Source organism: Mustela erminea, chromosome 21 (assembly GCF_009829155.1).
Source record: "Mustela erminea isolate mMusErm1 chromosome 21, mMusErm1.Pri, whole genome shotgun sequence".
NCBI lineage: Eukaryota > Metazoa > Chordata > Mammalia > Carnivora > Mustelidae > Mustela > Mustela erminea.
The window spans coordinates 32592291-32619947 of NC_045634.1; the positions used below are offsets into that span (position 1 = coordinate 32592291).

General features: G+C 41.5%; 1 protein-coding gene across 1 annotated transcript; it reads left to right on the forward strand.

Annotated features, from left to right (window-relative positions):
* The first annotated feature begins 1412 nt into the window (after positions 1 to 1412).
* Positions 1413 to 26215, forward strand: LOC116581702. Its single transcript, XM_032328910.1, has 5 exons — positions 1413 to 2635; positions 2667 to 3132; positions 19457 to 19607; positions 20824 to 20961; positions 26028 to 26215. The coding sequence occupies exons 1-5, from the start codon at positions 2364 to 2366 to the stop codon at positions 26213 to 26215; spliced, it is 1215 nt and encodes a 404-aa protein (XP_032184801.1). The 5' UTR covers positions 1413 to 2363.
* Positions 26216 to 27657: the final 1442 nt, after the last annotated feature.

A 27657-nucleotide genomic window follows, 5' to 3' on the forward strand; every position in this document is an offset into this window, starting at 1 on the left:
CACACATAGAACATTTCTAAGAACTTCAGGGAAGCCCCATTCTTGAGATTAGTGACCCCATTAAAAGGAACACTTTTTTTTAGTGTTTTTAAAAATATTTCTTAAATGTTTAGTAAGCTCTATTCTTGAAATCAGTGATCCCCCTCCCCTTAAGAGGAAATTTTTTTTAATGTTTCATGTATAAAATTATACATGAAAAATCCTGTCTCCCTCATGCCATAATTCTAATTCTTATTCTACTTAAATTCTAAGTAACTTAGATAGCTCAAAGCAGCATTCTTCCTGATTTCTTCATCTCAAAGGTAGTCACACATGGAGGCTTTGGAAAGTCTCTACTGCTAAAAGGAGTAATTACCTTGAAAAAACAAAACTGAGCAACTCTCCACCAGAAAGCAAAACTTAAGACTCCCTGTGCATTGGTCCCGAACCTCAATCAGATGCACAAATACCCTATGTCACCTAGGCAGAGCCACTGACAGAGGGATTGGCTTCAGTGTCAATGCCATCTGCAGTTCCAACCACAGGATCTGATTAGGTACTGGGCCTACACCACCGGGACCTGGCGTCCACATTATCTACAAGTGCACAGCTCAGAATTCTCAGATGCTGCTCATGGACTCACCCACTGGGGCTGAGTATACATCAGGCTCCATGAGACGTGACTGACCCATGTGCGAACTCCAGATTTATAAATACTTTTAAAAGAAAAAAATGTTTCTTGTATATTCAACACTACTTTATATGACTTTATAATAATATTTGTAATGTGCTGCTGAAGTCACAGATTTTTCATTTTAAAGCAGCTACACATATTCTACATCTTTTTAAAAATTAATCTTCCTGGGGCACCTGGGTGGCTCTATTGTCTAAACACCTGCTTTCAGCTCAGGTCATGACCCCAGGGTCCTGGGATTAAGCCCCACACTGGGCTCCCTGCTCAGTGGGAAGCTTGTTTCTCCCTCTCCCTATGCCCCTCGCCCATGGTTTTGCTTTTGCTTTCTCTCTCCAAAATAAATAAAATCTTTAATAAAAAAAATTAATCTTATGTTCAAATGTATATATTTAAATTCAGTGGAAATTTGAGATTATCATCACACCTCCACAATAAACCTTTGTCGCTGACATGTTAAAAACAAACTTCTCAGGGCGCCTGGGCAGCTCAGTGGGTTAAGCCCCTGCCTTTGGCTCAGATCATGAGCTGAGGTTCGAGCCTGGCCTCAGGCTCTCTGCTCAGCAGGGAGCCTGCTTCCCTCTCTCTCTCTCTCTGCCTGCCTCTCTACTGACTTATGATCTCTGTCTGTCAAATAAATAAATAAAATCTTTTTAAAATTAAAATAAAAAAAAAACTTCTCTTCAGTATTAGTGTCATATGAAGATTTCTTGCCATCAAGATTGCGAAGTCTACCCTGCTGTGTTTGTGGCAAACATGTCTTCTAATATGCCCCATTCTTTATATTTCCTATCTCCTTTCTAGGATAGATTTTTTTCTCAACGCACTATTTTGTTCCCTTGCTCTCCTATGTGCCGGAAACAGTGACCCGGAAGTCCTGTTCATTTCCTTATTCCGGCCCGGATGTCTGCGCGGCCCACGTTTCCGGCAGCCGCTACTCAGGGAAGCTGTCGGGGCAGGGGAAAAGCGCGCAGGTGAGCGTGTCCCAGCAAGCACCCCCAGCTTCCTCTGATGCTAGTGCAAGGGTTGCACAGACAGATTACACAAGTAAGAGCCACTGTCTTAAAACAGCTATTTCTGAAGCCGATGCTCCCTGCAGATACTCGGCACGTGAAAGACGCAGACCAGCATCTGGAACTGCTCACGGGAGGCAGGCCAAGGAGGGAGGAGGGAAGTCAAGGAAAGGCGAGAACAGAAGGGACAAGCTGAATGGGACAAATCCGAGAGGGACATCAACCCTGAGTGCTCGGGACTCCAGGAAGCGACCTGAGGGCGGCTGGAGGGGCTGCAGGGTGGGTACTGGGGGATGGGCATCAGGGAGGGCACGCGTGGGGATGGGCTCTGGGTGCGACTGATGGGCTGGTGCGCGCTACGTCGGAAACGAATGAGGTTGGCGAATATCTATAAACTAATCAGACACTAACATGTTGGCTCACTGAACATAACCCAAAAAAAGAAGAAAGCCAAGAAACCATCAGAAAGGGAAAGAACTGACAAAAAGCAGCCACACTAGAATTGTAGGGAAAAGAGAAGAAAGGAAGGGTCTCCTGGCCGGCGGGGCAGTGACGGGGAGGGCGGGGTGGGCCCTGACGCGCGCGGGGAAGCTCCTGAAGCCGTGGCCGGGAATGGCCGACGCAAAGCCGCGTGGTCTGCTGAGGCGCCCTTGGACGGCGCGGGGAGCTGCCCAGCGCGCATGGCGGACGCCCACCGCGACGGTCACTTGGGCGTTTCCCGTCCGAGTCCGCGGGACCACCCTGTCCGGCCAGAGAGAACGTCCGTCATGGCTCGTGCGCGGGGCACCCTGAGGCCACCTCAGTGGCATAATGGGGGAGACACTCTGGAGAAGATCTCGGGAAAACAGAGACTTTCCTCTTCTCCGGCTCTACGGCAGATGCTGTTGCCTGACTTCCAGGTCGCCCGAGACTCTCACCGTGATTTCTTTCTAAGTAACACGTTCCGTGACCGCGCGGCCCGAGTGTGAGACACGGACACGCTCCGTGTCCCCGCGACGACTCACCGGCCAGGACACACGCGGGGTCTCACACAGATGGGCGCCAGCGCGCGTTCGCCGTCGGGCTGAGGAGATCTGGAGGGAGCGAGGGTCTCGGAGGCAGACCAGACCGGCGGCGTGTGAGGTACTTCCGGAACGGGAGCAAAGAAGCGGCTTCGTCACGGACTTACCTGAACACGCTCCCGTGCTCTGCCACAGCCGTCGTCTCCCACAGGAGCCGCGGGGGCTGAGGCGGCGCCAGCAGCTGAGCAGCGCGCGAGCCCCCTCCGGGGGGGAAACAAGCGCGTTCAGCAACCCACGCGGTCCCTGCGCTCTCATCGGGACAGGAGGAAAGGTCTTGACCCCCAGGCAAAATGTCCCGCCAAAGCAATGCTCACAGCGGGATTCAGGGGAACGATTTTCATTCCGATTTTTTTTTGGTAATTACTTGAGGGCCTCCCGGGGAACTCAGGTAAGTGTCTGGCTCTTGATTCCCGCTCAGGGAGGATCTCAGGGTCCTGAGATGGAGCCCCAGGCTGGCTCCGCGCTGGGCGTGGAACCTGCCTGAGACTCTCTCTCATGGTCCCTTGCTAGAAAGAACGACCTCTTCATTAGCTTCAGACCAGGCCGCAGCGCCATGCGATCATGACGTATCACCAGCCCGTGTCTTCCAGCCATGAGCCGCCAGTCTTGGACCAAATTCATATGCCTCGATTCTCTCTCCCCTTGTGAAGAGTACCTTCCCGAAGACTTGGAATCCGCAGACAGAAAACTCATCTAGACGCACCGAATTCTCTGTCAGGAGCCGAGTGTGAGCTCATCCCCTTAGAAACACACGTTGCCCTGTCCCCATCAGCTCAGCTGCTGTAACGCAACACAGCGTCGGTGGCCACACAACAGCAATTTATCTCCTCGCTTCTGGGAGGCTGGAAGTGCCATCAAGGTACCACCAACGTTGTTTCTGGGAATTTCCAGTGAAGCCTCTGCCTCGCTTGGAGAGGGCAGCCTTCTCTCTTCTCATTGTCCTCACACCGTCTCTCCTCTGTGTACATGTAGGGAAAACAAGGTCTCTAGTGTCTCTTCACACAAGGACCCCAGCCTTAGCAGACCAGGGTTCCACTCTTATGACCTCTTTTAGTCTTAGTCTTCACCCTAAAGACTTCATCTTCAAACACTGGGAGTCAGGACTTCAACATACAAATTTGGAGGGGACATAATTCTCTCCACTGAAATTCCTCTTTATGCACAAATTTTAATTGGCAAGAAAGAGTCAAATACAAATCAAACATTTTGAGACCAAAAAAGTAATTATTTCAAGGCAGAGTGCCTGAATAGTACTGGATGTTGGTAGGCAAGCAGAGCAAACAAGGTCTTCCGAGAGAATAACAAATTCAAGAACATCCAAGATATACTTGAACTTACACCTGAGGGTTTTTGAGTGATAGCTCCACTGAGTTGTAGGTAAAACTGACAAACTACTTGAAAGTAAAGCTGACAAAATGCTGTATTTATACTTGTATGTATAAATATGTAAAATACTTGCATATACTCTGCTCCCAGCATTGGTCTTAAATTTATTTGCCGAGAGAGCTGATACATCAAGATGCTTCCTACTGTAGTGAGTATATACAGAGCTGCCTGCTGCTTTCATATATTGCTAATCTGGTTATTAAATTGGCAGAAGGAACTCAAGTGGTAACCGTGGCGATCTATAACTGGTTTTCCAAGTAGAAGATGTGAGCTCATGGCCCCATTCGGCACTGGGACCAAGAATCAAGGCCACAGTTGTTGATTTCCAAGAGAAATTCTTTAATTCCTTGATTGCTGGCTGCAGAACTGCCAAATATGTTCCTGTTTAGAAGAGTGCTTGATCCACAATAAGCCCTCAATAAGTAATTCCCACAAGCTCTGGAAGTTCCAAATGCCAAATCCTTTTTAATCAGAATTAAAGTGTCCAGAAATTCAGCCTCATTTACAAATTGCCACAAAGTTCTAAGACAGCAAACTGAGTAAATGTCAGGACTCAACCAACTGTCAAATTTTAGAACCTTAATTCGTCACCACTTGTGATTATATAAAACAATGTCGTAACACATTTTGGAATTCAATCATACTTTTTGTCAAATGAGGTCATGAAACTTGTACTTCAAATACATCAATTCCAACTCTTTCCCCTTTAATATGTAAAGAGGTACACAAAGTCTAGAGGCTGTGAAAGAGCAAGATAAATATTCTGAGAATAAGGGAGTTTTAACTTAATCTTTAAAATTTATTTAAAAATACAGAAAGATAAATGGATCAAGATGATGTGGTATATATACACAATGGAATACTATGCAGCCATCAAAAGAAATGAAATCTTGCCATTTGCGACAACATGGATGGAACTAGAGCGTATCATGCTTAGCGAAATAAGTCAAGCAGAGAAAGACAACTATCATATGATCTCCCTGATATGAGGAAGTGGTGATGCAACATGGGGGCTTAAGTGGGTAGGAGAAGAATAAATGAAACAAGATGGGATTGGGAAGGGAGACAAACCATAAGTGACTCTTAATCGCACAAAACAAACTGAGGGTTGCTGGGGGGAGGGGGTTTGGGAGAAGGGGGTGGGATTATGGACACTGGGGAGGGTATGTGCTTTGGTGAGTACTGTGAAGTGTGTAAACCTGGTGATTCACAGACCTGTACCCCTGGGGATAAAAACATATGTTTATAAAAAAATAAAAAATTTAAAAAAAATACAGAAAGGAAACAAATGTGAGAGAATTTAAAAGCATCTAAATATTAATGGCACCAGGCTGGAAATAGATGTGTTATTCAAATTTCGACTTGATTAAGAATTTCTCTTATAAAAAAAAAAAAGAATTTCTCTTATCATTTTGGTGTGAATTTCCTTCATTGTTAAGAAACTGCACTTTGCTCATAAACCTGAGAAATTCAGTTTAAGTAAGCATTTTTCAAACACTAACTATGAGAGAATTCTTACTGCAATTTTTAAAAGCAATAGGATCTGGAAAATGTCACTGAGCAAAACATAATGCTCCTGTGTTTTACACTGAACAAAGGAGGCCACAATGTGTCCTGAACATACAACTTGCTTATAAGATTAGATGTAACTATTAAACAGCTGTTGGAAAAAAAATACCATGACTCAGAAATAGCTGTGTGGGGAATTCTCATGTATTTCTAGAAGATTTGAATTTAATTTTTTTTTACTCTTTCCTTCTTCAAAAGAAAATAAATTTATAGAGATCTATTGAAATACAGAGTACCTTTTATAAAAGATGAACAACAAAAGGTTCAGTCAGTGTAGTTCAAAGCACAGTTTGTTGAAAAAGGTTACAGGTTAAAGTATAAAATTCTGCGAGCCTAGGGAAAGGGGGAGGTCATAATTTAAAAACTAAACTATAGGGGCATTTGGGTGGCTCAGTTGTTAAGCGTCTGCCTTCGGTTCAGGGCATGATCCCAAGGTCCTGGGATAGAGCCCTGCATCAGGCTCCCCGCTCAGCGGAAGCCTACTTCTCCCTCTCTCTCTACTCCTGCTTGTGTTCCCTCTCTCACTGTGTCTCTGTCAAATAAATAAAATCTTTAAAAATAAAATAAAAATAAAACTATAAAAATCATCAAACCAAAAAGGGTGTGCACATATAACATAAAAATCCTAATAAGCAAAAGTAAAATAGGACCATTCTCCGTATATTGCAAAGCCCAAGAAAGCCTAAGTATCATTAACAAAATTCAACTTTCATGTGATACTTTTATTTTACTGTAATCACCTAACACTCATCTATAATAATTCCCCCTCCACATGTTGGCCTTGGAATAAAACACTCCATCTATACAAATTTTGATTAGACTATCAAAACCCTTGCAGGCTAGATTTCACAGTTTTAAGGTGGCTAGATATCTATCCAAAATTATAAGCCATCTTATTTTGGGAAAAATATCTACATAGCGGAAATAGGAGTGTTTTAAACTGTATTTCCCAAGCACTTTCACATATCTTGTTTTGTCAACATGAAATGCAAAAATAGATTGCCCAAAATGAGCTCTTCTGACAGAATTTCCTTAGGGCTAGCAGGAAGAGTTCAAATCTAACACTCCTCCAAAGCTGTGGGACCACATGCCCTCTCTAAACCTCAGCTCTGAACCCTGGTTGTCAGTGCTGCTCTATGCTACAATGTATACAAAGTCCCTAACAAAGGATTCTGCATGTAAAGGACACTCAAACATTTATTCAACACCTCACTGTGTGTGTGTCCCATTTTAGAATTCAATAGATTGGGGCGCCTGGGTGGCTCAGTGGGTTAAAGCCTCTGCCTTCAGTTCAGGTCATGGTCCGAGGGTCCTGGGATCGAGCCCCACATCAGGCGCTCTGCTCAGCGGGGAGCCTGCTTCCTCCTCTCTCTCTGCCTGCCTCTCTGCCTACTTGTGATCTCTCTCTCTCTCTCTCTGTCAAATAAATAAATAAATAAATAAAATCTTTAAAAAAAAAAAAAGAATTCAACATATCATAAAATAAAAACCTATTTCATTTTTCCCCATATTTGTTTACTCCTTTGCAGAAAGACTGATTTGCTTAGTCTAATTCCACAAGATCTTTGAGAATTAGTCTCTATTTGCTTTTTTTTTTTAAAGATTTATTTATTTTGAGAGAGAAAGACTAGTTAAGCTCATTCCTGTCGGTAAAATCTATGGGTCAAATTTGTTAATCTTCTAGGGATCTTGGTACATAGTTCCAACATCATTCTCTAGAAAGATGTGGCCTTTAGTTCTCCTGCTCCCATTCTGAGAGAGCTGTAAGTTTTCTTGCAACCGGACAAATGTTATCTTTAAAAGAATCTCAGCTAATTTGTAGGTGGAAAAGATACCTTAAGTTATTTTAATCTGAAGTTCTTTTGATCAATAGTGAAATAGAATACACCTTTGTGTATTATTTCTCCAAGACAATCTTATTCTTGGTCAATTATTATTCTGTTACTTGACTTATCAAATTGTATGAGCTTTTTAAACAGCAATACTAATTTAATTTTGATTATCTACTTGTTCATAAACTTTTATTTGTTTTTAGCCTACTATTATAGTTTATATAGTTTACATATTTTTTTTAATTTTATAGACTCAAACCTTTTTTCTATTTGCTATTTTTCATGTCCTTTATGCATAGCCTCCTTCCCTTTATTTCAGAATTATGCCAATTATTGAGAAAATGGTGTCCTTAATCACAGAGGAACATCTACAAGGCACCATAAGACTGAAGCTGGGATATGAACCTGTCTCTCTTCGCCATGTGGGAAAAAGGTCTACAGGCAAGCCTGTCATGCCTCTTTTCCTTCTCCACAACAATGACCTTGATTTCTTGGTAGGCACATTCAGTGTCTCCTTCACACAGTAACACCAATGAGAATTATACTGGACATGCTCTATTCTTAGAATATGAAATCTATAGAGTAGTAGAATATCTAGCATAAGGAAGTAAAATTATCCAGAGAAAATACAAACTTACAACTAAGTTTGCTAGAGAATATAGGACATAAAATACCAATCATTCCCTCTTTAAAAAATCTCATTATAAAACTAATGGTTTCTGAATAGCATTTACAAAATCCAATTTCCTAAACCAGCAGAAATTATAGGGTGTGGTTTAATTAAACTTTTACCCAAAACATCTACCCAACTGCCCTACCAATACTTTTAAATAATTATTTCTTCATGTGAGTTCTGCTATGGCATTCTTTTCCTATGTATGCATTATTATGCCTTATTTTCTTATGAACTGTTGATTGCTTCCAAGACCATCTGCTTTTTTTAATCCATCTGTTTTTGATTCTTTCATCAGTGCTGTGATATTTTAGCCTAAATTATTTTTAAGTTCTGGTAGGCACAGCAAGCATCCTTCATTTCTCTTCTGAACATTTTTTAGTTCTTGGGAGTCACGGGGATTCTCTCTGAAGACACCATCACCCCACAACCTCCTGGCTGGCACTTTCTGGAAGTTGTAATCTCCAAATGATGTATGTAGATGGAAGGAGAAGAGAGCATTAGCCCCGCTAATGATGTTCCCACTTCAAACCTGGCACCAAGGCAGGAGAGGAAAGCTGCCTCAGCCCTTGGTGATCTCTCAAGCCACCTGTCACACTGTGGGAGAATTATGGGACTTGCCATTTTACTGAGGTCCTCTTCACTGCTTTACTTCAGAAAGCAAAACACTGACCAATCATCAGCTTTTTAAAAGCTCTATTTCAACCCTCTAGTGTGGACAAATTCCTCCCAGACTCTACACATCATGGATCAATTGGGAGGGGGGAGGCTCTAGTGGGGAGGAGGAGGGTCTTCATTAGAATTTTGTTACAAAGTTGAGAGAAGGAAGGGGCGCCCTGCTCACCAGGCAGGTGGCATTTTATCCCCAAGTCCCTCTGCCTCTTGAGTCTGTGATGTTCATGGGAACACAGTCAAAAAAGCCTCATCCTACAATCTGAAAAGGCTCTACACCACCCTGTGTGGGAGAGGCGCTCAGAGATGGTCACAGTGTGGACTGGCAGCTTGTCTGTCACCAACCAGGTAACCCTTCAAGAGTCCTTGTGAACCTGCCTTCTAAGAAGGAAAATATAAAAATAACTTCTCCCCTTTTGATGGCATTTTGGGTTATTGGTCTTCAGATAAAAATACAAAATCTCTGTTAAAATAAAAAACAGTTTGGGTAGAAGGAGAATTAAGTGCGGGGCGGGGAGGGTGGTAACAGCATCTCTGAAGGCAAACAGGAACAAAATCTCAGTTGAGGTCCTTTGTCAAATCACACTTGTCCCTTGACATGGAGTTTAGCGTTAGGTATGGAATGTATGAGGTTTTTCATTTGCATTGTCCAAAATAGAGACATTAAAATAATAAGGGTCTTTCAACTCTGCTTGTAGTATAATTTGCATCTAAAGATTAAAATCTACTGGAGCAGAAGAGTCCTACCACAGATAACTAGAAGTCATACTGGGTTATTGGTTAGTTGAAGAAGTTAAAGTGAAGATTATTAAGAATATAATCATGCTTTAAATATAAATTTTTTATGTGCGTGTACACTAATTCACTGGACTTTTGTCACAAGAACAAAGTGTTATCTTTGGAGTCGACTATTGGCTTTCCTGCATATACATTACCTGCAGTGCTTTGTTTTAGCTTTTACTTCATTAAAGGGAATTGAGAAATTAAAGTCACTTGCAAAGCAATCCCCAAAAATAATATTCTTCTGCCACATTTCATAGGAGCTTGAAACATTGATCATTGGCTTATGCAGACCTAATTGGACAAATTCTTAAATTTGATTTAAGATTTTATTTCTTTGACACAGAGAGAGAGAGCACAAGCAGGAGGAGTGGCGGGCAGAGAGAGAGGGGGAAGCAGGCTCCCCACTGAACAGGGAGCCCAAAGCAGGATCTCAGATGCCAGGACCATGGGATGATTACCTGAGCTGAAGGCAGATGCTTAACCAAGTCACCAAGATGCTCCTGGGAAACTTTTTTAAAGTTAACTCTCCTTGACTGAGCCGTTTCAAAACGTTCAGTTTTCTTATATTTCATATTCATTTTCCCACATATTATGGTTACTTCCAGTAGAAGACACTGAATAAATACGCGTCCATCCATTTCATCTAGTAACTTACAATGCTGAGATAAGGAAGTTTGGATCACATAATTGCATAAGCTTGAAAAAAGCAATTCTTTCGGTCACCAAAATAGACACCTGTGTTTTTAAAAGGTTTCAAACTATGGACTTTGACTTTTTAAAAAGTCACTCTTCCACATCCAAGAAGACTGTCCCTAAGTACATAAGAATAAAAACATCAAGCCACATATTTACAAATCTCTAGTCATTTTTTCTCTTTTCCTGACCCTACACCTCCATCTCAACCCCAAAGTGGCAGCTCTAAGCTCATCCCTAGCAGACTTCAAAACAATGCGTCTGGTTAAAAGCTGAAAGATATCTGGTAGAAGCTTATGCTATTGGGAATTTAAAAAATAATAATAAAGGAATAGGAACACAGCCTCCAGCCTCTCTGAACCAGAAATGGCCTTTCAGGTTACAATACCATTTATCGTTTCCAAACAGAAGTCAAAGAAGTTGTGGGTAATGGAGCAAATCTAAAACATTATTCCTGGCAGCCTTCCACGTATTTTTCTTCACACGATGTTATGAACAATAGTCCTATTTGAAAGGAAGGACCATAACAGAAATGATCTCAAATTCTGTTTTTCTCTCTTACCTTGTTGTCTTCTTTTTGGATTTTAACCTTCCATGAAAACTTCTGAGACATCTGCCCCTCAGCGCGCCCATCTGCTTCAAGTGGTCTGAAGGGGTGAAGCTTGCTTTTAGATACCATTTTTAATACATCTCTAACCATTATTTCAGTTTGTGTGTATGTGTTTGTCCCTTAGACAGAAGTAAAATATTCAAAGGTTAATTTATTCCACTTGGAAATATTAAATGCAGTCTGCCATTTTTTTTGCTTTATCGCCCAAGGAATCTGATGAATTTTCTGCCTGAAAGGTTTGCCAGCCAGGTGTACTTTTCAGTACCACCGACACCACCTTCCCCATCTTGTGTCCTAGTCAAGGCTCCGGCCGGGCTGTCAGTCCCCCACTCTGCCGGATGGACTTGGCTTCTTGTTGCGTGGCCTGCGGACCTTGTCTGCCTGTCAGTCACCAAACAGCTTTCATCCCCCGTGGCCTCGTGAGCTTCTGCACCACACAATTCCATTTATATTAAACCAGATATTTCCATGTAATTTCATATTCTCTGCAATGGTTTTTTCCATAGCCAAGTAAACTCAACAAGTGAACTTCTGAGATAATATCTTTAAAAAAAAAAAAAAAAAAGATCTCGGCTGCAGCAGACTAATGGAATGGGTTTCTTTTAAATGTTTCCTGTTTTCGATGCATTTGCCCCATAGAACCATTGTGTGGAACACAAAGTCTGATTCAATTAGCAACTAAATTGTTACAACTGAATTTCTGGTCAAGCCACGGAAAGTCCGAGAGAGCTGAACCACTGGAGAAACAAGGACGGATGCCATTCATATTTGGGAGGTTTGACTGTCTGGAGCCCTGATGTATAGGGCCTTTGTCACTGGACTGGAGTGTCAGTTTAAAGTCCTGTTCAAGAGCCAGACACTTGGCAAATGAAGAACGTTGGTATATTTTTTTTATCATGTATGGCATTGAGTACATTGAAATACTGGTCAAAAACAGCCATCTTATTTCTATGAGGGAAATCTCATACTCCAAGCCATCTACCAAGTCAAAGAGCATCACACCAGCGTATCAGAGCGCTTAGGATGAAAACATCTGCAAGATGAAAACAAGTTCAATGCAAGCATCTGGCACCAATTTGTGACACAGTCAATGCACAGTGTTAATGATTGATTTCAACTACTTGTTTAATTATGAAGAAGGCGTTTCTGTCCATTACAGGGAAGTGATTTTTAGTAAACTGGAATGGGGGTATTTTACACAAATATCCCCTTTATACCGTTCGGCCTTTTTAAAGAACTACATCGTCTGACATTGTCATCTCCACTCTTTGAGGAGTTTATAACTGCCTCTCTATTTTTTTTTTTTTAATTTGACAGAGAGAGATCACAAATAGGCAGAGAGGCAGGTAGAGAGAGAGAGAGAGAGGAGGAAGCAGGCTCCCTGCTGAGCAGAGAGCCCGATGCAGGGCTCAATCCCAGGACCCTGAGATCATGACCTGAGCCGAAGGCAGCGGCTTAACCCACTGAGCCACCCAGGCGCCCCCTGCCTCTCTATTTTTAATATTTCTTGATCCACTTATGTTTGTTTCTTGAAAATAGCCTATAGGTTTTTTTCTTTTAATGTAAGAGTTTTGATTTCTCACATTTAATTTAGTGTCTTATATAAATGATTTCATTTTTCTACCTTGCTCTATTATTAATTTTATAGTCACTTACTCGGTTATTTTTGTTCATACAACAGGCGAAATCCAGTTCAACTGTCTGTTCTACTTATTGTTAGGCTTTGCTTTTTCTGCTCTCATAGAGAGAAGATGCATTTATATGAAGGCAAGATAAAAACTCCCTTCTTTAATGAAGATAGAGTATTCCCCTGCCCTTATCAATTAGAAGACAACTTTAAAATAATTTATATCTAACCTCTTACTCATTTTCTTGCCTTTTCCCATGACTGCATTTGACCTCCATTTCTTACCCCCATGTTTGCTAAGATCACTTAACAGTACAATGGCCCGACTTCGAGCTCATCCACACATAGCTGTCCTTTGTCTTCTGGATTTCACTTCCAGCTCCCCTGCACTGCGTTGAGGCCACAGAACATGTCTGACCCAATGAAATGTAGGTACAAGTCATGCAGAGCATTTCTAAGCTGAGTCAGCAGAAAGCTTTTGTGCCCTTTTTTATAGCCTCTCTCTACCTCTCCCCGAAAAATCATGGAAAAGCACTTAAGATGGTAGAGTCCCAGAACTTAAGTGGCTTGAAATCAGAAGGCCTGACAGAGGTCAGCTCTCTGGGAGAGTCATCCAAGGTGAAGAGGATTAGCATAATCAAGTGAGGACTAAGTTTTTATTGTAGAAAACCACAGAAATTCGGAGGCTGTTACAAAAATACGGAGTGTTCTATGCTCCCCTTGCAGGAGCCCTTCCTTTCCACTGGTATCACATATTCTCATGACCCTGCATGCTACCATGTTTCTGTTTCCTTTCTTATCTTCCCAGATCTTGAATTCTGTATAATACTTCATCTGGTTATTGGTTAATGTATTTTCTCAATTGTTTTTCTCACGGGATAAATGAGTAATATACATTCTAAACTCCTGTTCCTATTTTATTTAAGTGTATGCTACTTTAGTGATCTACAACTTTGGAGTTGTGGTTCTTTCTTCTCACTCATCTGTAGATATGACCCCAGTCTTCTAGTCTGCATTTTTGCATAAGTCAGTCTCTGGTCAGTTTGATGTTTTTCTTTTTGTAGTAATAAATGAGTTTAACCTTGTTGCTCATTTGGTTTTGGCAGAATATACGTGCATGCTTTCTTAACCAACCTGTAATTGACTGAGAGCTTTGAAATTCTAGACTTAAGTTTCCTTCAATTCTAGAGGTTTTCCTTCTATAATTTTCATTGTAGGCAGTCTTGAAGATGGCCCCCAAAGGTCCCCACTTCCTGGTATTCACACTCCTGTGGAGTTCCCTCAAAAACTGTACCAAGACATCTCTGTTACAGCGTACAGTGCAAATGATGGTATGTCACTTCCTAGATAAGGTTGTAAGACTTTGGCTCCTCTATGGAGCACTTGCCCACTCCTTCATTCTCTCTAGGCCACGAATTTGCTTGAACGTGGAAGCTTGGGCAACAGTCAAGTTCAGACACTGCAGCCTTGACACCTGATTTGACGGTCATCTCTTGATAGACTGAGCCATAATACTACCCTGCTAAGGTTCCCTGGCCTCCCCCCACAGAAGCTATGAGATAATAAAATCATTTTAAGCCACTTAGTTGCGAGATAATTAATTACACAGCAGTGGACATCTAATACAACATTATTTTGTCTTTGGCATTTTATATTTTCTTTACAATTCTTATCAGCAATATATTTGTCTTCTTAAATCTATCATCTCAGATGTGTTTCCTTTTTCCATCATGATTTTCAAATTTTTTTCAATTTTTCAATTTTCAAATTTTTTTTCTGGATTTTGAAATACTTTTGCACCTGATCTTCCAGTCAAATAATTTAAGCTTCAAAGGTGATCATGTTCTCTCTTGCAATTTATCTACTCAGTTAATTGAGAAATCACATTTTTAAAAAATTCCTATTGGTAGGTAGGGAGTTGTCTGTGCAGAAACACCTGAAGGAAATTTACCTTCCCTAAACTCAAGATAAGGAAGATTCAGCTCCATTTTTGGCTTTTGAGAGTCAGATCAGTAATATGGGACTAATACATATTTTCCCATAGATCTCAGAAAACTTGGCCATTTTCAACATGCTCTCCTTTTTAAAGATTTATTTATTTATTCATTTGACAGAGATCACAAGTAGGCAGAGAGGCAGGCAGAGAGAGAGAGGGAAGCAGGCTCCCCGCTGAGCGGAGAGCCCTATGCGGGGCTCGATCCCAGGACACTGGGATTATGACCTGAGCCAAAAGCAGAGGCTTTAACCCACTGAGCCACTCAGGCACCCCCCAACGTGCTCAGCTTTTTAATCTTTCTCCCCAAACTAAGATGTTACTGTTCAGTCAACTGAGTAGCCAACAAGTAAGAGATCCCTCATGTCTCTGTGTCAGAATCCCCAAAGAGCCAAAGCCTTACCTACATTCTATTTCCTGTAGATTACCATGGCTTTTAGCCTACTGGAGGCAAAAAACAAAAACAAAAACAACAACAAGAAGGTTGGAGGTAGAAATGGGCAGAAGATAAGTAATTTTAGACCATCATTTCATAGCCAAATTTTAGAGAAAAAAATATATTTGACTCATGAAACTTCAGTCCTTGAAACAGTCATAACATACACAAAATGTTCAGTAAAAGACAGTGACCTAATGTCATCACATAATCACCACGTAAGGAGTAACGGGCTAATTCCTGCTATAAGTAACTCTGAACTCAGGAAAAGAGAACCAGAATTGTGTTGGCTTTTCAAAGTGTAATATGTATGGGGCAAATCAATTCTTTCATTTTAGGTAATATAGAAACTTACTAAATTCAGGCACCTTTTCATCTCAATCAAGTTTTTGCAGACTTTTCTTTCTTTCTTTCTTTCTTTTTAAAGTGCAATACCTACTATATTTAGGGCTTCCCACTTGGCACCTTACACAATTTTTTAAAACTTTTTCAGAAATCCTCATACTGTAGTTACAATTTTTCTAATTTACAGATTTGGAGAACAAGAAGCTTGTGGTTAAAAGCACATATTCTGAAGACAAAATGACTCATTATTTCTCCCACATCTTGGATTTTTTGTCAGTTAGATACAGATAACCAACTGTGCTCCCTCTAGGAAGGCTGCAACATTCAAAGTGGAGGCAGGGAAATCAGTGCTGTCCTTGGTGATACAGAGAGTACTGTGACATGCACAGAACACTTTCAGGGTTAGGGGTTTCTATCCAGGCAGCAAGTCAAATGTCCCCTGGTACAACCTCCTTTCAAAGCTAAAGAGAAATAAGAGTTTCTAACGGCTCAAAAATATTGACCACATTGATACGTTCACATGCATATTAGAGCTGCTCAGAGTACGAGAGCATTCGAGGGATGATGAAGCAGTATTTTCTCAAAAAAGTCTTTTTTCCTCTAATCACTTAAAATCCAGCTCAAGAATCTGCCAAATCCTGAATAATCATGTGAGAGCTCTCATCTTCCTCCCATGCCATTACAAACCAGGGAAAACAATGTTCACTTTCAGCTGCACAGAGTTTTAACTGTGAAGCCCACAGGGAGCATCTCAAAGGTCACACACTACCCAGCAAGTTTACAGCCATAGTGATACTCATGGCAACCAGAGACGGTAACCCATGTGTCCGTAGATATCGTACAAATCAAGAACACGCGTAGGGGTGGGGACTGCCTGGGCGTGATGCACTGTGCAAGCAGCCCCGGCTGAAAACACAACACTCCTGGCATCCTCCGCCGGACAAAAATGACAGCACTGATGAGGACAAGAAGTCTCAAAACTACCTCCGGTCACAGATCTCTTTTGTACCTATTTCACCATGAGAGTGGCAGCCATGTCTTTATGAGGGTGACAAGGTGACTAATCGGTCCCTGTGGGACGACCAAGAGACTTCCACACGGAGGATGCTCACATATTGAAGGCAGGGGCAGGGGCGCTGAGAGAGGGGGGAATCATCCCTCCATGAAAGGGCACGGATGACATGAACATGTCACTGTGGGGGTGCTGGAGTCTGAGCCAGCCAGTGTTGCCACAGGTCGAAAGCCATGAGCAAACCACTCATTAGTCATCCCAGTCTTGACAGTCCAAAAATACACCCAGAAAAGGCTGAGGCCAACTTCCTATGAAAGGAAAAGCTTCATCTAAGTGCTTAGAGAGTCAGTCCTTGTGTTTGGAAATTCTGGGGCTTACCATGGCCCTTCCCACCCTGTACTTTTTTCTTCAATCCATTCGTGTGATATTCCAGGATAATTTTCACTTCTCATTTTCAAAAAAGGCTGTATAGTTTCTTAAGATGGTTCTAATTTGAGTCTGTAAAGGGAGAATTCCTTCAATGTTGCAATGAAGGACAATATTCCAAGTAAATATATCATCTATTTCCCTCTTCTCTCCACGGTAAACTCTCAACGTACTTCCTGTAGATGCAAACTGGCAAATAACTGAATAGTAACATTCCAACCCTCCTTACATGTCATGGTTTGAAACAGGAAGCTGATTTCACTAATTAGTTTAAAAACAAAAAAGATTCTAAAGAATAAATGAAGGGGGGAAATGCTTCCAAGCATCTTGGGGAGTTATTCAGGTCTCCCCAAAATTCCACCTTGTAGAAAATTATTGAGGCAAAAAAAGGATAGGATTTGGGTATTTTTAAAAATATTTCTTTTTCCAGGGCACCTGGGTGGTGCAATCAGTTACGTGTCTGACTCAACTTGGTTTTGGCTGAGGTTGTGATCTCTAGGTTGTGAGATCGATCCCTGCATCAGGCTCCACTTCAGACTCTCTCTCCTCTGCCCCCTCCCCCACTGACCTTCAGTCTGTCTCTCTCTCAAATAAATACATATATCTTTTAAAAAATATTTCTTTTTCCTCAGTGACTTTTCAAATTTTATGTCAGGCAATCCTTCTATGAATGCTTAGCCCTTAAATATTCATGATGGCACCCAAAATTTTCCATAGTTATTTGGTTCACAAGGAAGTACTGGATAGAAGTTTAAGGCTTTTATAGTGTGTTGGGGAAGGCTACCTGTGTATGTCTCTTCGTAACAATGTGTGACAAGAATATTTAAAATTGCATTTTTAGTAGAAACAATTATTTGCTACTTCTTATATTGTTCTATGTGCTTTGCATATGGATAATACTTTAATCCCCACAATATCATATGAGGTAGGTAATGTTATCTCCACTTTAGAAATGAGGACACTGAGGCACAGAATGGTTAAACAAACTTCCTTAAACTACAGAGATAATACATGATATCAGTAGGATATAACGCGAGGCACCTGGCTCTCAAGTTCATTGTTAATTACCCAGCTATTGAGTGAAAAACACGTACACTATATTTTTTTGACTCCCTAATGTAGATTCAAGTCATTTCCCATGAGCTATCTGCACATTGTTTTGGTGCCTAGATTTACTCTACAAATGAAGGTAAGCTTTCGTTCACTGTGAAAGCTGGATCTGCTGGGCTCCCCTGTCCCTTCTTCTAAAGACAGGTGGACCTTAGATAGGGACCCAGAAACAGGCAAAAAGAAAAAAAAAAAAAAACCCAAACCCTAATTCAGCACATACTGTAAACACTTCCCCAGACACAGAAGCAGGGTTGAGGCACGCTGCTTTCTCCCAGGAAGGCCTCAGTGACACTGCTCGTCTCACAGACTCTCAGCTGCGCTTTGTCCTTGTCCCCCAGGCCCTTAAGTCTGGGTGCATGGTGACCAGACCCCCTCTCTCAGGGGGCTTTCCGGAGCTCTGCTTCCAGCCTGTGAGAAGTCTGAGCCGTGGAGAAGCCACATGTGGAGGCCCTGGTCAGCACGGCCACAAGCCATGCCCCTGGGAGAAGCAAGCAGCTGGTTCTCCACCAGAACTTTCAGAGGAAACGCGGCCCTGCCCACGCCTTGATTTTGCCCAGTTACACTGACTGTAGACTGGTCCTCCTGAACGGAGAGAGAATCGATGTCTGTTGCTGGTTTTTTTTTTTTTTTTAAGATTTTATTTATTTATTTGAGAGAGTGAGAGAGCACGAGTAGGGGGAGTCAGAGAGGGAGATGAAGCAGCAGACACCCCATGCGGCAGGGAGCCTGATGCAGAATTTGATCCCAGGACCCCGGGGTCATGACCCAAACTCAAGCCTGAGCCTTTAGCTCTGGTCGTGATCTCAGGATCCTGGGATTGAGCCCCACATCGGGCTCCCTGCTCCGCGGGAAGCCTGCTTCTCCCTTTCACTTGCACAGCTTGTGCTCCCTCTCTCACTGTACCTCTCCCTGTCAAATAAATAAATAAAATCTTTTAAAAAGAGAGAGAGAGAGAGAGAGAGAGAGACTTTTAAGAAAAATCAGGGTTTCTAAAAATCTTAAGGATGTTATTCCACAGAAGTCACACAAGGGACCCAAAGTAAAAATGGGCTTGTCTCCAGGAGATTTGTGAATATGGATTCTATCTAAAGAGCTAAGTTCATAAACTGTCATATAATGAACCCACAAAGTCCTTAGAGAAACTGTCTTTATTGGGACTAAACTGCCCAGGCAAGACAAAATGGAAAATAAATAAATAAATAAAAACCCAAAACTTAAATCCTTAAACTACAGACAAGATAGAAGATACAACCAAAAGTAACTAAAACTCTGCTTAGCTGCACATAAGCTATGGTTTATGAGAAAGTATGATCCGGGGGTTGAACAAAGAACCCAGGACAGACCCAAAAGTCACAGAAACATGTCGCAGGGTGTACGTCTAATCCTTATTCCAGGGACTGGTATCTTAGTCCCTGCCATTTCCGAGTTGTTCTGGAACAGTAGGTCTACTGCTGCCTAGGAGAGTCTGCTACTGTTATCCCAATCTGCTTACCCACTGTATATCTGCAGCTTTGGGAGCACGTAACCTGTCTCTCCTGTTCACAGTTCAAACTGAGAGACCCCACACTTGAGAAACTGGATTCCTGGTGTCTTACCTACATGCTGCTCCATTTAGACAACAGGATGCTGGGCCTCGAGCCTGAGGTGGAAACTAAAAAGAGGAGTAGTTTTGGGGTCTTGAGAGACAGTGACTATGGTGCGTGTCGTGGACCGTGAATGGCTGTGTCCCCGAGGGTGAACAGGGGCATGCTCTATTTCCTAAAGAAGGCAGCTACATAGATCCTGTCCAAGATGCTTTACTGAAGTGTGCCTGGCTATCCTCCCATCAAGAAGCACCATCTAGTCCCTGTGCCCTGTCTCCAAACCTAGGTGGGTTTCTGGTGGCTTGAAGCAAGAGAGCACCGTGCAGGGACACTCTAGGACTTTCCAACTGGGAAGAATACCGTGCTGCCCCTATGGGCCTGGTCATTCGCAACACTCACTCCAGGCACTGCCTCCCTGCTGTGGCCTCACAGAACCCAGCCACGGCGCCACGTGAACCATGACCCACACAGGGAGGTCATGAGTGGCTGCCAGTCACCAGTCCCCGCCAAGCCCAGCCTTTGAGTCATACCAACCCAGACACCAGACATGTGTGTTCAAGAGCCTCAAGATAATTCCAGGCCTCAGACACTTGAAACCCCCTCCACGGAGGCCCCAGGCCTCACACTAGACACCGGCCATCCCTGCCACCCCCCATCTGAACTCCTGACCCATAGACTCAGTGACTGTAACACAATTACTGCTGCCTCACAGTAGTAAATATGGATGGTCTTGTAACAAAAAAACTCAAGCGAAGGGAGAGGGACTCCAGACGGTTGCAGAGGTGGTAGAGGGCACCACGGCCGAGGCTGTAGTTCGCAAGCAGCAGTTGGCCTCCGTGAGGGTAGGCAGCCCCTGCAAAGGCACCCGGAGGGCAGTGAGTGCTCCTCGAACCACATGCAGCTCAGGGTTGCAAGGCAGAACCCAGTACGTGCCCAAGAGCAGCATGGGGAGAGCAGACCCATCAACATATTTTTGGGTCAGACAGATGCTTGACAAAATGTCAGCAAGTAGTTTGTTTCTAAGCCCGCCGGATTTGCCAAAATACCAATAATGTTTTAGGCATGGGGGTTGGAGGCAGGGAGGAGGGAGAGTGGAAAGGAATTTTAAATTATCAAAGAAAGGTCCAGCCCAAACCATGTTAATAAAAACAAGACTTTAGAGCGAAGTTGCCAGATTTTCCAATGGATTCAAAGCATTTTTTATTCTTAAGAGTACACAAGATGCTTTTCCTGTGGTGACTTGTCTCCTCCACAAACACAGACGCGCGTGTGTGTTTTACAGGCAGCACTAGGCTTCCAGTAGGACTTTACAACTCTTCGGAAAAACAGGGCTCCTTATTCATGCGTACAAGAAAGTGCAGGTTTTAGACCAGATCCTGTTCTCCTTTGAACAACGTGTAGGAAGACTAACAGGGGGCAGAACTGATTCACTGTTCCGGCTGGCACAAGTCAACCTGCTCAGACAAGGTGAGGGCATCTGCTCAGGCTGAAGGATGGGGAAGTGATGGTGTTATCCAAGTGGGCAGCCAAGGTCAAGATTAGGAACTGTGTCAAGGGCACGGTTGACCATTCACTCAACATATTAGTTCCCTCTCGCCACAGAAGTGATTACCAAAACCTGAGCAGCTTTAAAACACCCACTGACCAGCTCATCTTCCTATGGGTCAGGAGCCCGGAAGGCTGGCTGCTCTATGAGGAGCTAACAGGCTGCCCTCGTGGTGTCAGCCAGGCAGACTCCATCTGAAGATTCTGGGAAGAGTCTGCTCCCAAGCTCCTTCGCCTCATTGACACAATTCAGTGCCTCGCAGAGGCCACTTGCAGGTCCTGGCCTCGGGGACTCCCCATCTCTTAACGGCCATGAACTCTTCTCACAAAGAATCCCTATGGCACTTACTCACTCTTCTTTTACCTTGTCAAGAAACTTAATGAGTGTCAGATGATCAGAAAATGATCGGAGTGGGTTTAACCTATTTTAAGGTGAAATGATCAGTAATCCTAGCATCTGAAAAATCCATTTTGTCATATAAGGTAACATAATCAAGGGAGGAACACTGGTGGTAGAAGGTCACTGAGGTCACCTTGGAACTTAGCTTATGATTAGCCAACATCAGTGGAACCCCATTGTTAAATCAACAAAAAAAAAAAAACTAAAAATAAGAAATCCCCTATCCCTCCCTATTTAGATGGCTAATTTCAACTGTTAGGAACTGTGGCCTTCAATGTGGTCTGATGTCAGAGGCACAAGTGAATTTAGAGTTCTGCTTCTGCCCCTTACCAACTCTGTGACGACAGACCTCACCATTTGTCACACTGAACCCCGAGTTCTATGTTTGGAAAGGAAAAGGAGAAAACAATACACATCCCCTAGGGTTTTGGTGAGAATTAACTGAGCTAATAAATGTAAAACAAATCTAGTTCTATGCTTTGTGCATAGTGGGCACTGAAAAGAAATCCCCAAACTCTATCTTTCTTCCGCAAAATTGCAGGTGGGGGCTATAAGAATTTATTCCCACCCCATCACATTAGATGATCAGCATCTTTCTCAGTACCCTTTTACAATCCATTTAGGTCAAATTTTTGCAATACTCAAACTAAGAGCGCTATGCCACCAGCAGAAGAGCACTGAAAATTCTGAGTATAGCAGTGTTCATGGAGTTGGGCTATACCAGTTAGTGTATATTTAGTAGGCGAATCTGGTACATACAAGAAAAAAATAATATACTTCTGGCACATTTGATTTCAAGTGTAATGCCATTAAGCTCTGGAAAAGTGCTGTTAATTTTATAACAATCCTATTTCTAAGGAACGTATATGCCAGCACTAATCAAATCTCTTTCTCTATTAAGTTATAAAGTTCCTACTACCTGTATTTGTCAGTTCAGAAAATTCCAATGATTTAGATAAGTGTATATATGCCCATTTTGCAGATGAAATTTGAGAATAATTTAAATAGTTCCTCAGGATTTGTTAAATAAGTTCATGGCAGGATTAGAAAAATTCCAGAATAACTGTCTCCTAAGACAGAACAAGTGACCCAAGTCCTACACTAAGCCATGGACCACAATGCTACCTTCACATCTTCCAAATGTTTCTACCTCCAAATGCAGAAGGACAGCTTAGTGAAATGAGCAAAGCATCTCCAAACAGCAAGTTAACCCAGGTCATGGTTCAGTTTGTTAAGAGCTGAGAATTGCTTGCCAGTCCCAAGTGCATTATCTCATGGGTTCAGAAACATCATATCCCCAAGCTTTTTAAAATTCCTGTTCTTCTGTACAGAGCATCCTAGAAAAAAATCACCCACTTTATAATCAGTTGTTGGTAATAACTGAGGAATGGACATGGAAAGTCAGAGACTTGAAGGAAAACAGATGTTTCCAGGATTTTTGTGTTTTCTTCCCCCATTGATACAAAAAAACCAAAAACCAAAAAACAACTAAGAAATAACAGAAAAGCTTCCCGTGCTTCAGTGCATTTTCTCCAAAAAGCAAAAGTGAAAAAAGCTGCATTTCTCTCATAAGTGGATTCAAAAGCACCAAGTATCAAAACTACCACCAAAATAATTACACGAGACCAGAACAGAAAGCTGGCATTTTTAATCAACTCATCTGCAACTATTCCAGAAATTTGGAAGCATGGGGCTGGTTTCTATCATTGGAGGATTTGGCAAGTGGCGGGGGGGGGGGGGGTAGGGGGGGTGTGAAGAAAGAAAGAAAGAAAAGAAAGCTTAAAGGATTTGGGGAATCCACTACTGAGGAGGACTCTAAAATTTTATTCCACCATTAAAGTTTAAAGAATTCTTGGATATTTTCTAACTTTTAGAAATGTAGGTGAATTTAAAAATCAGAATTATGACCTCTAATAAATCAATGGCCTTTTAAAGACTGAGTGGTCATACTCATTAAGTTTAAAATGAGCTGACAAGAGGTAAATGGAAATGGTTTTCCTATCTGTACGCCTTATCCAAATCCTTTGACGCTTTGCTCACTTCTTTTAATTGACCACAATGTATTTCCACTAAAAGAATTCCAGCCACTTTGCATTCCTCTTGGACTAAGAGCTGTATTTCAACTGCCTAATTACTAATAAGCCAAAGAACCAGTCACAAAAGTGTTTTGTCAATCAAAAAGTTAATATGGAAGTTTTACCAGTTCTTAAAACTAGTTTATATGACTAAGTCTTTATTTAAGGAAGACCTAGTATAGAAAAACTAACTCATCTATAAATAAACGGCTTTTTATAGGGTATGCAGAGAAACATGTAGCTCTTTCCTTCAGGAAGACTGTAGTACACCCGATGTGTACTTTTCTTCTTTATACTCAGTAAAGCTGGCTTAATTCTCAAATTAGTTTGTGTTCATCATCAAATATTTTTTATTCCTATAAGAACAACTGAGCAGGAGTGCCTGGGTGGCTCAGTGGGTTAAGCCTCTGCCTTTGGCTCAGGTCATGATCTCAGGGTCCTGGGATCGAGCCCCGCATCGGGCTTTCCGCTTGGCAGGGAGCCTGCTTCTCCCTCTCTCTCTGCCTGCCCCTCTTCTACTTGTGATCTCTGTCAAATAAATAAACAAAATCTTAAAAAAAAAAAAAAAAAAAGAACTGAGCATTACTTTATCCAGCCTCCTCATTCCCATTTGTCACTAATTCAACTTAAATACCAAAAGTAGAATAATGTTCCTAAAACACTGCTTAGACTGTCTTCTCTGCCAAAGCATTTACAGTGTTACCTTCCAGATCACGAGCAGAATTCTCCCCTCTTTCCACCAAAATCCCAGTAGGAATGTTCTACTACTCTCCAGATTTCAGTAAGTCTGGACTGGACCCTCCACACACACACCCCAATATCCAGTACTACTTCACTAATCCCAACACAATGCTTTCTTGGTGCCAGTCCCCTTTTGGGACGACAGGTCTCATTCCTGTTCACCTTACTGATCTCTTACCTCTATGAGGAAGGTCATATTTTCTACAGAAACTATTTTCATAGTGAACCAAGTTACAAGGACTATAACTTGATTACCAAACATTCAGAAAATAACAAATAAATTTCAAACTCACACTAATTCTATCGCCAACTACTCTGAGTTAACATTTTGATGTAATATTCTTGAAAAAATGTATCTTGTTATGGTATATACTTCAAAAATGGTATCCTATTGTTCCGAACATCTCATCAGCTCTATTTTCATTAGCAACTACATTACAGACATTCTAATACAAATCTTTGCACACCTTATTGTTCTATTGTTCTTCTGAATCTGTGTACATCTCAGCACCCAAAAGAGTTCTACCTTGAAGCCCTCAATGCAGAGGGTGACAAGCAAACACATAAAGCAATACACAATCAGTAGTATATTACAACTTTTTCCTATTTATGACTGGAATAAAAATAAATTCACTGAAGCTTAGTGAATTTTCAGTTAAACTTTATATAGCAGTTTGTTTCGCATCAGAAAACAAATAAATTGTCACATAAATGTATTTAGTAGATTTATACTATAGAAATATGAATACACAGATAAACATTTGTTAAAATAAATTAAATCAGAAAAGATTCTAAAAAGGAGGGTCATTCTAGAGAGGGAAGTTTCTTCAAAACAAATACTGATAATATCTTTAAAATGATCCCTATGGCAAAAAAAGAAGTTGGAGAAAGATATCAAAGTAACAGTTTTGATATGTGGAAAAAAATCTTTGGCCATCAACTAGTGTGTCTCAAACTTGAATAATGAATGGATCCATGGAAGTAAAACCTGTGGGTATCTCTTTCGGGTATCAGCTGCCTCTGTGGATTCATGGTCTCTGATTCACAAGCCAAGAAATGATGTTTGAATGTTCTCTTACAATGCAGGAACTAGACAGAAGCATCTGGCATGCTCTTGCCACCAGCTTCTTATAGAGCAACAATTATGCACATATGTGATTAAGTTACCTTAAGCCCAACGGAACTGTAGGTTTCTAGCTCAAGCTGGAGATGAAAGTTAACTTCTCCATTGCAAGGCAATCTAGTAGTGAGAAAATTGTGTTTTCATGGATGACCCCAAGATGTATCATAATTTAAACTAAAGATGAATACAGGCAAGTAGTAATTAGAGTACATGAATAAAGAATATAAATTTTCTTAATTTTTTTGAGGGGGTATACTCGTCTGCTTTCATTTACCAATTCCCTCAAATTCCTCTGTCACTCTTTGCCTGTAGTACTTTCCTATTTCAGTCACATGGAAACCCACTGTATTGGGGTTGGGGGTGAGGAATGTAGATTCATTCAAGAAATAATTCAGTTATTACAAGTCTGTAGAGATTCACGCTCTTTGCTTTCCTTAGATTTCTACTTTGAGATTACTAGACAATATAAAATGCTAATACTTTAAGAAAGATAGCCACACATATAGCAAAGGCAATGAAATTATTCCCAAAGTTATGGTATAATAATTAATACAATTCAAATTGTGAAATGCAGTTAAAATAGTTTAATGCTTTTTTCTCAGCACTACAGAAGTTATGAAATGGATTCTCAATAGATCCTCACTTGTAGTTCCTGAGAATGTGACCATATTTAGAGACAGGACTGGTATCCTTTTAGAGGAGAAGATTAGTACACAGTTGAAAGACCATGTGAAGACATACAGAGAAGGCAGCCATACGAAGCCACAGGGAGAGGCCTTAGAAGACACCAAACCTTCAAACACCGTGATCTTGGACTTCTGGCCTCCAGGATTGTGAGAAAATAGACGTCTGTTATTTAAGCCATCCAGTATTTTGTTATAGCACCGTCAGCAAACTAACACACTGTAGGTTCCTTGTTTACTCTTTCCCCTGTTACTGGTGTCCTTTGAGGCACAGGTTGCCTCAATAACTTTGTGATAAGTATATGGGATTAACTTACATTATATTATAGTACATTATTTGAAAATTATACCATGTTCATTATTTCTTTTGAATAGGAGGTCTCCATAATTAGGCATATCTAATTTTGATTCCCAGGTTTGCCATATGTGATCTATGTGAACTTGGGCAAGTTTCTTAACCAATGCATCCCAGATTCTCAATTTAAAAATGGGAATAAGATTTTCTTTGTAACTATTGCAGACATTAAAGTAATGCATGTGTCATTGACATGAATTTCATTCCATTTATTCAGTAATGCAAAAAATGAAGTATTTTTCTATATGATTTTATCTTTTGAGACAATATGTATCTGATGACAAAAGTAAAGATTGCCCAACTATGGAGGAATTCAGTCACACTAGACTTTAAATTCAACTAAGTAACATCTTAGACATGCGGAGTTTACATAACGTCTTGGCATTAGGAGAGAACACCTGTTCCCAGATATTGACATCTGTTCATGTTGAAACCTCTGAATTACTATGTTTTCCAATCCTTGGATGTGATCAACCAAACATACTGACAAGTGCCAAGATGCCAGTGTTCCCAGTATTTTCTGGCTGCTAGTCAATGTGATTTACATCTTCCTTGACTTTGACTCTACACTTACATCTTCCTTTGACTTTGACCTTATTTCCAGCCAATCCTATCCTTTTTTGGAATTCTGAGAAACACAGAGATGAAGCATTTGATGAAACACGGAAGAAATGGATTTGATCAAGCTTTTTCTGTCTCAACAAGTGATGCCTCCCTTTCCAAACTTCAAGCGAGGGGCACAAGTCAGGAATACCCACAGGCTGCTGATTCACTTTTGTGAAGTTGAAAGCTTGTATCTGCTCAACTCAAAGCTGAGCCATGAAAGGCTAATGTGGGGAGGAGATGAAGGACATAGATGGTTCCTCTACAGATACACTCACTGTGCCCTTCTTAAAAGATTTCTTTGACAGAGAGTCCAGAGGGGCGAAGGGCAAGGGAGAGAGAGAATCTCAAGCAGATTCCCTGCTGAGTGTGGAACCTGACACAGGGCTCGATCTCAGGATCCTGAGCTCATGACCTGAGCCAAAATCGAGTCAGATGCTTAACCAGCTGAGCTACTTAGAAGCCCCAATGTGCACTTCTTCCATCTCCAATTTATCTTCCTTCGTGGAGCCCATGGACTCTTAATCATGATCTCAGTGATCAGGGGAAAAACCTAGCCACAACCTAGCTCTTCCTGCAAGCTGTTTATTGTTTAGGTCGGGAAACTTGGCTCTTATGATTCAATAAATACAGATTAA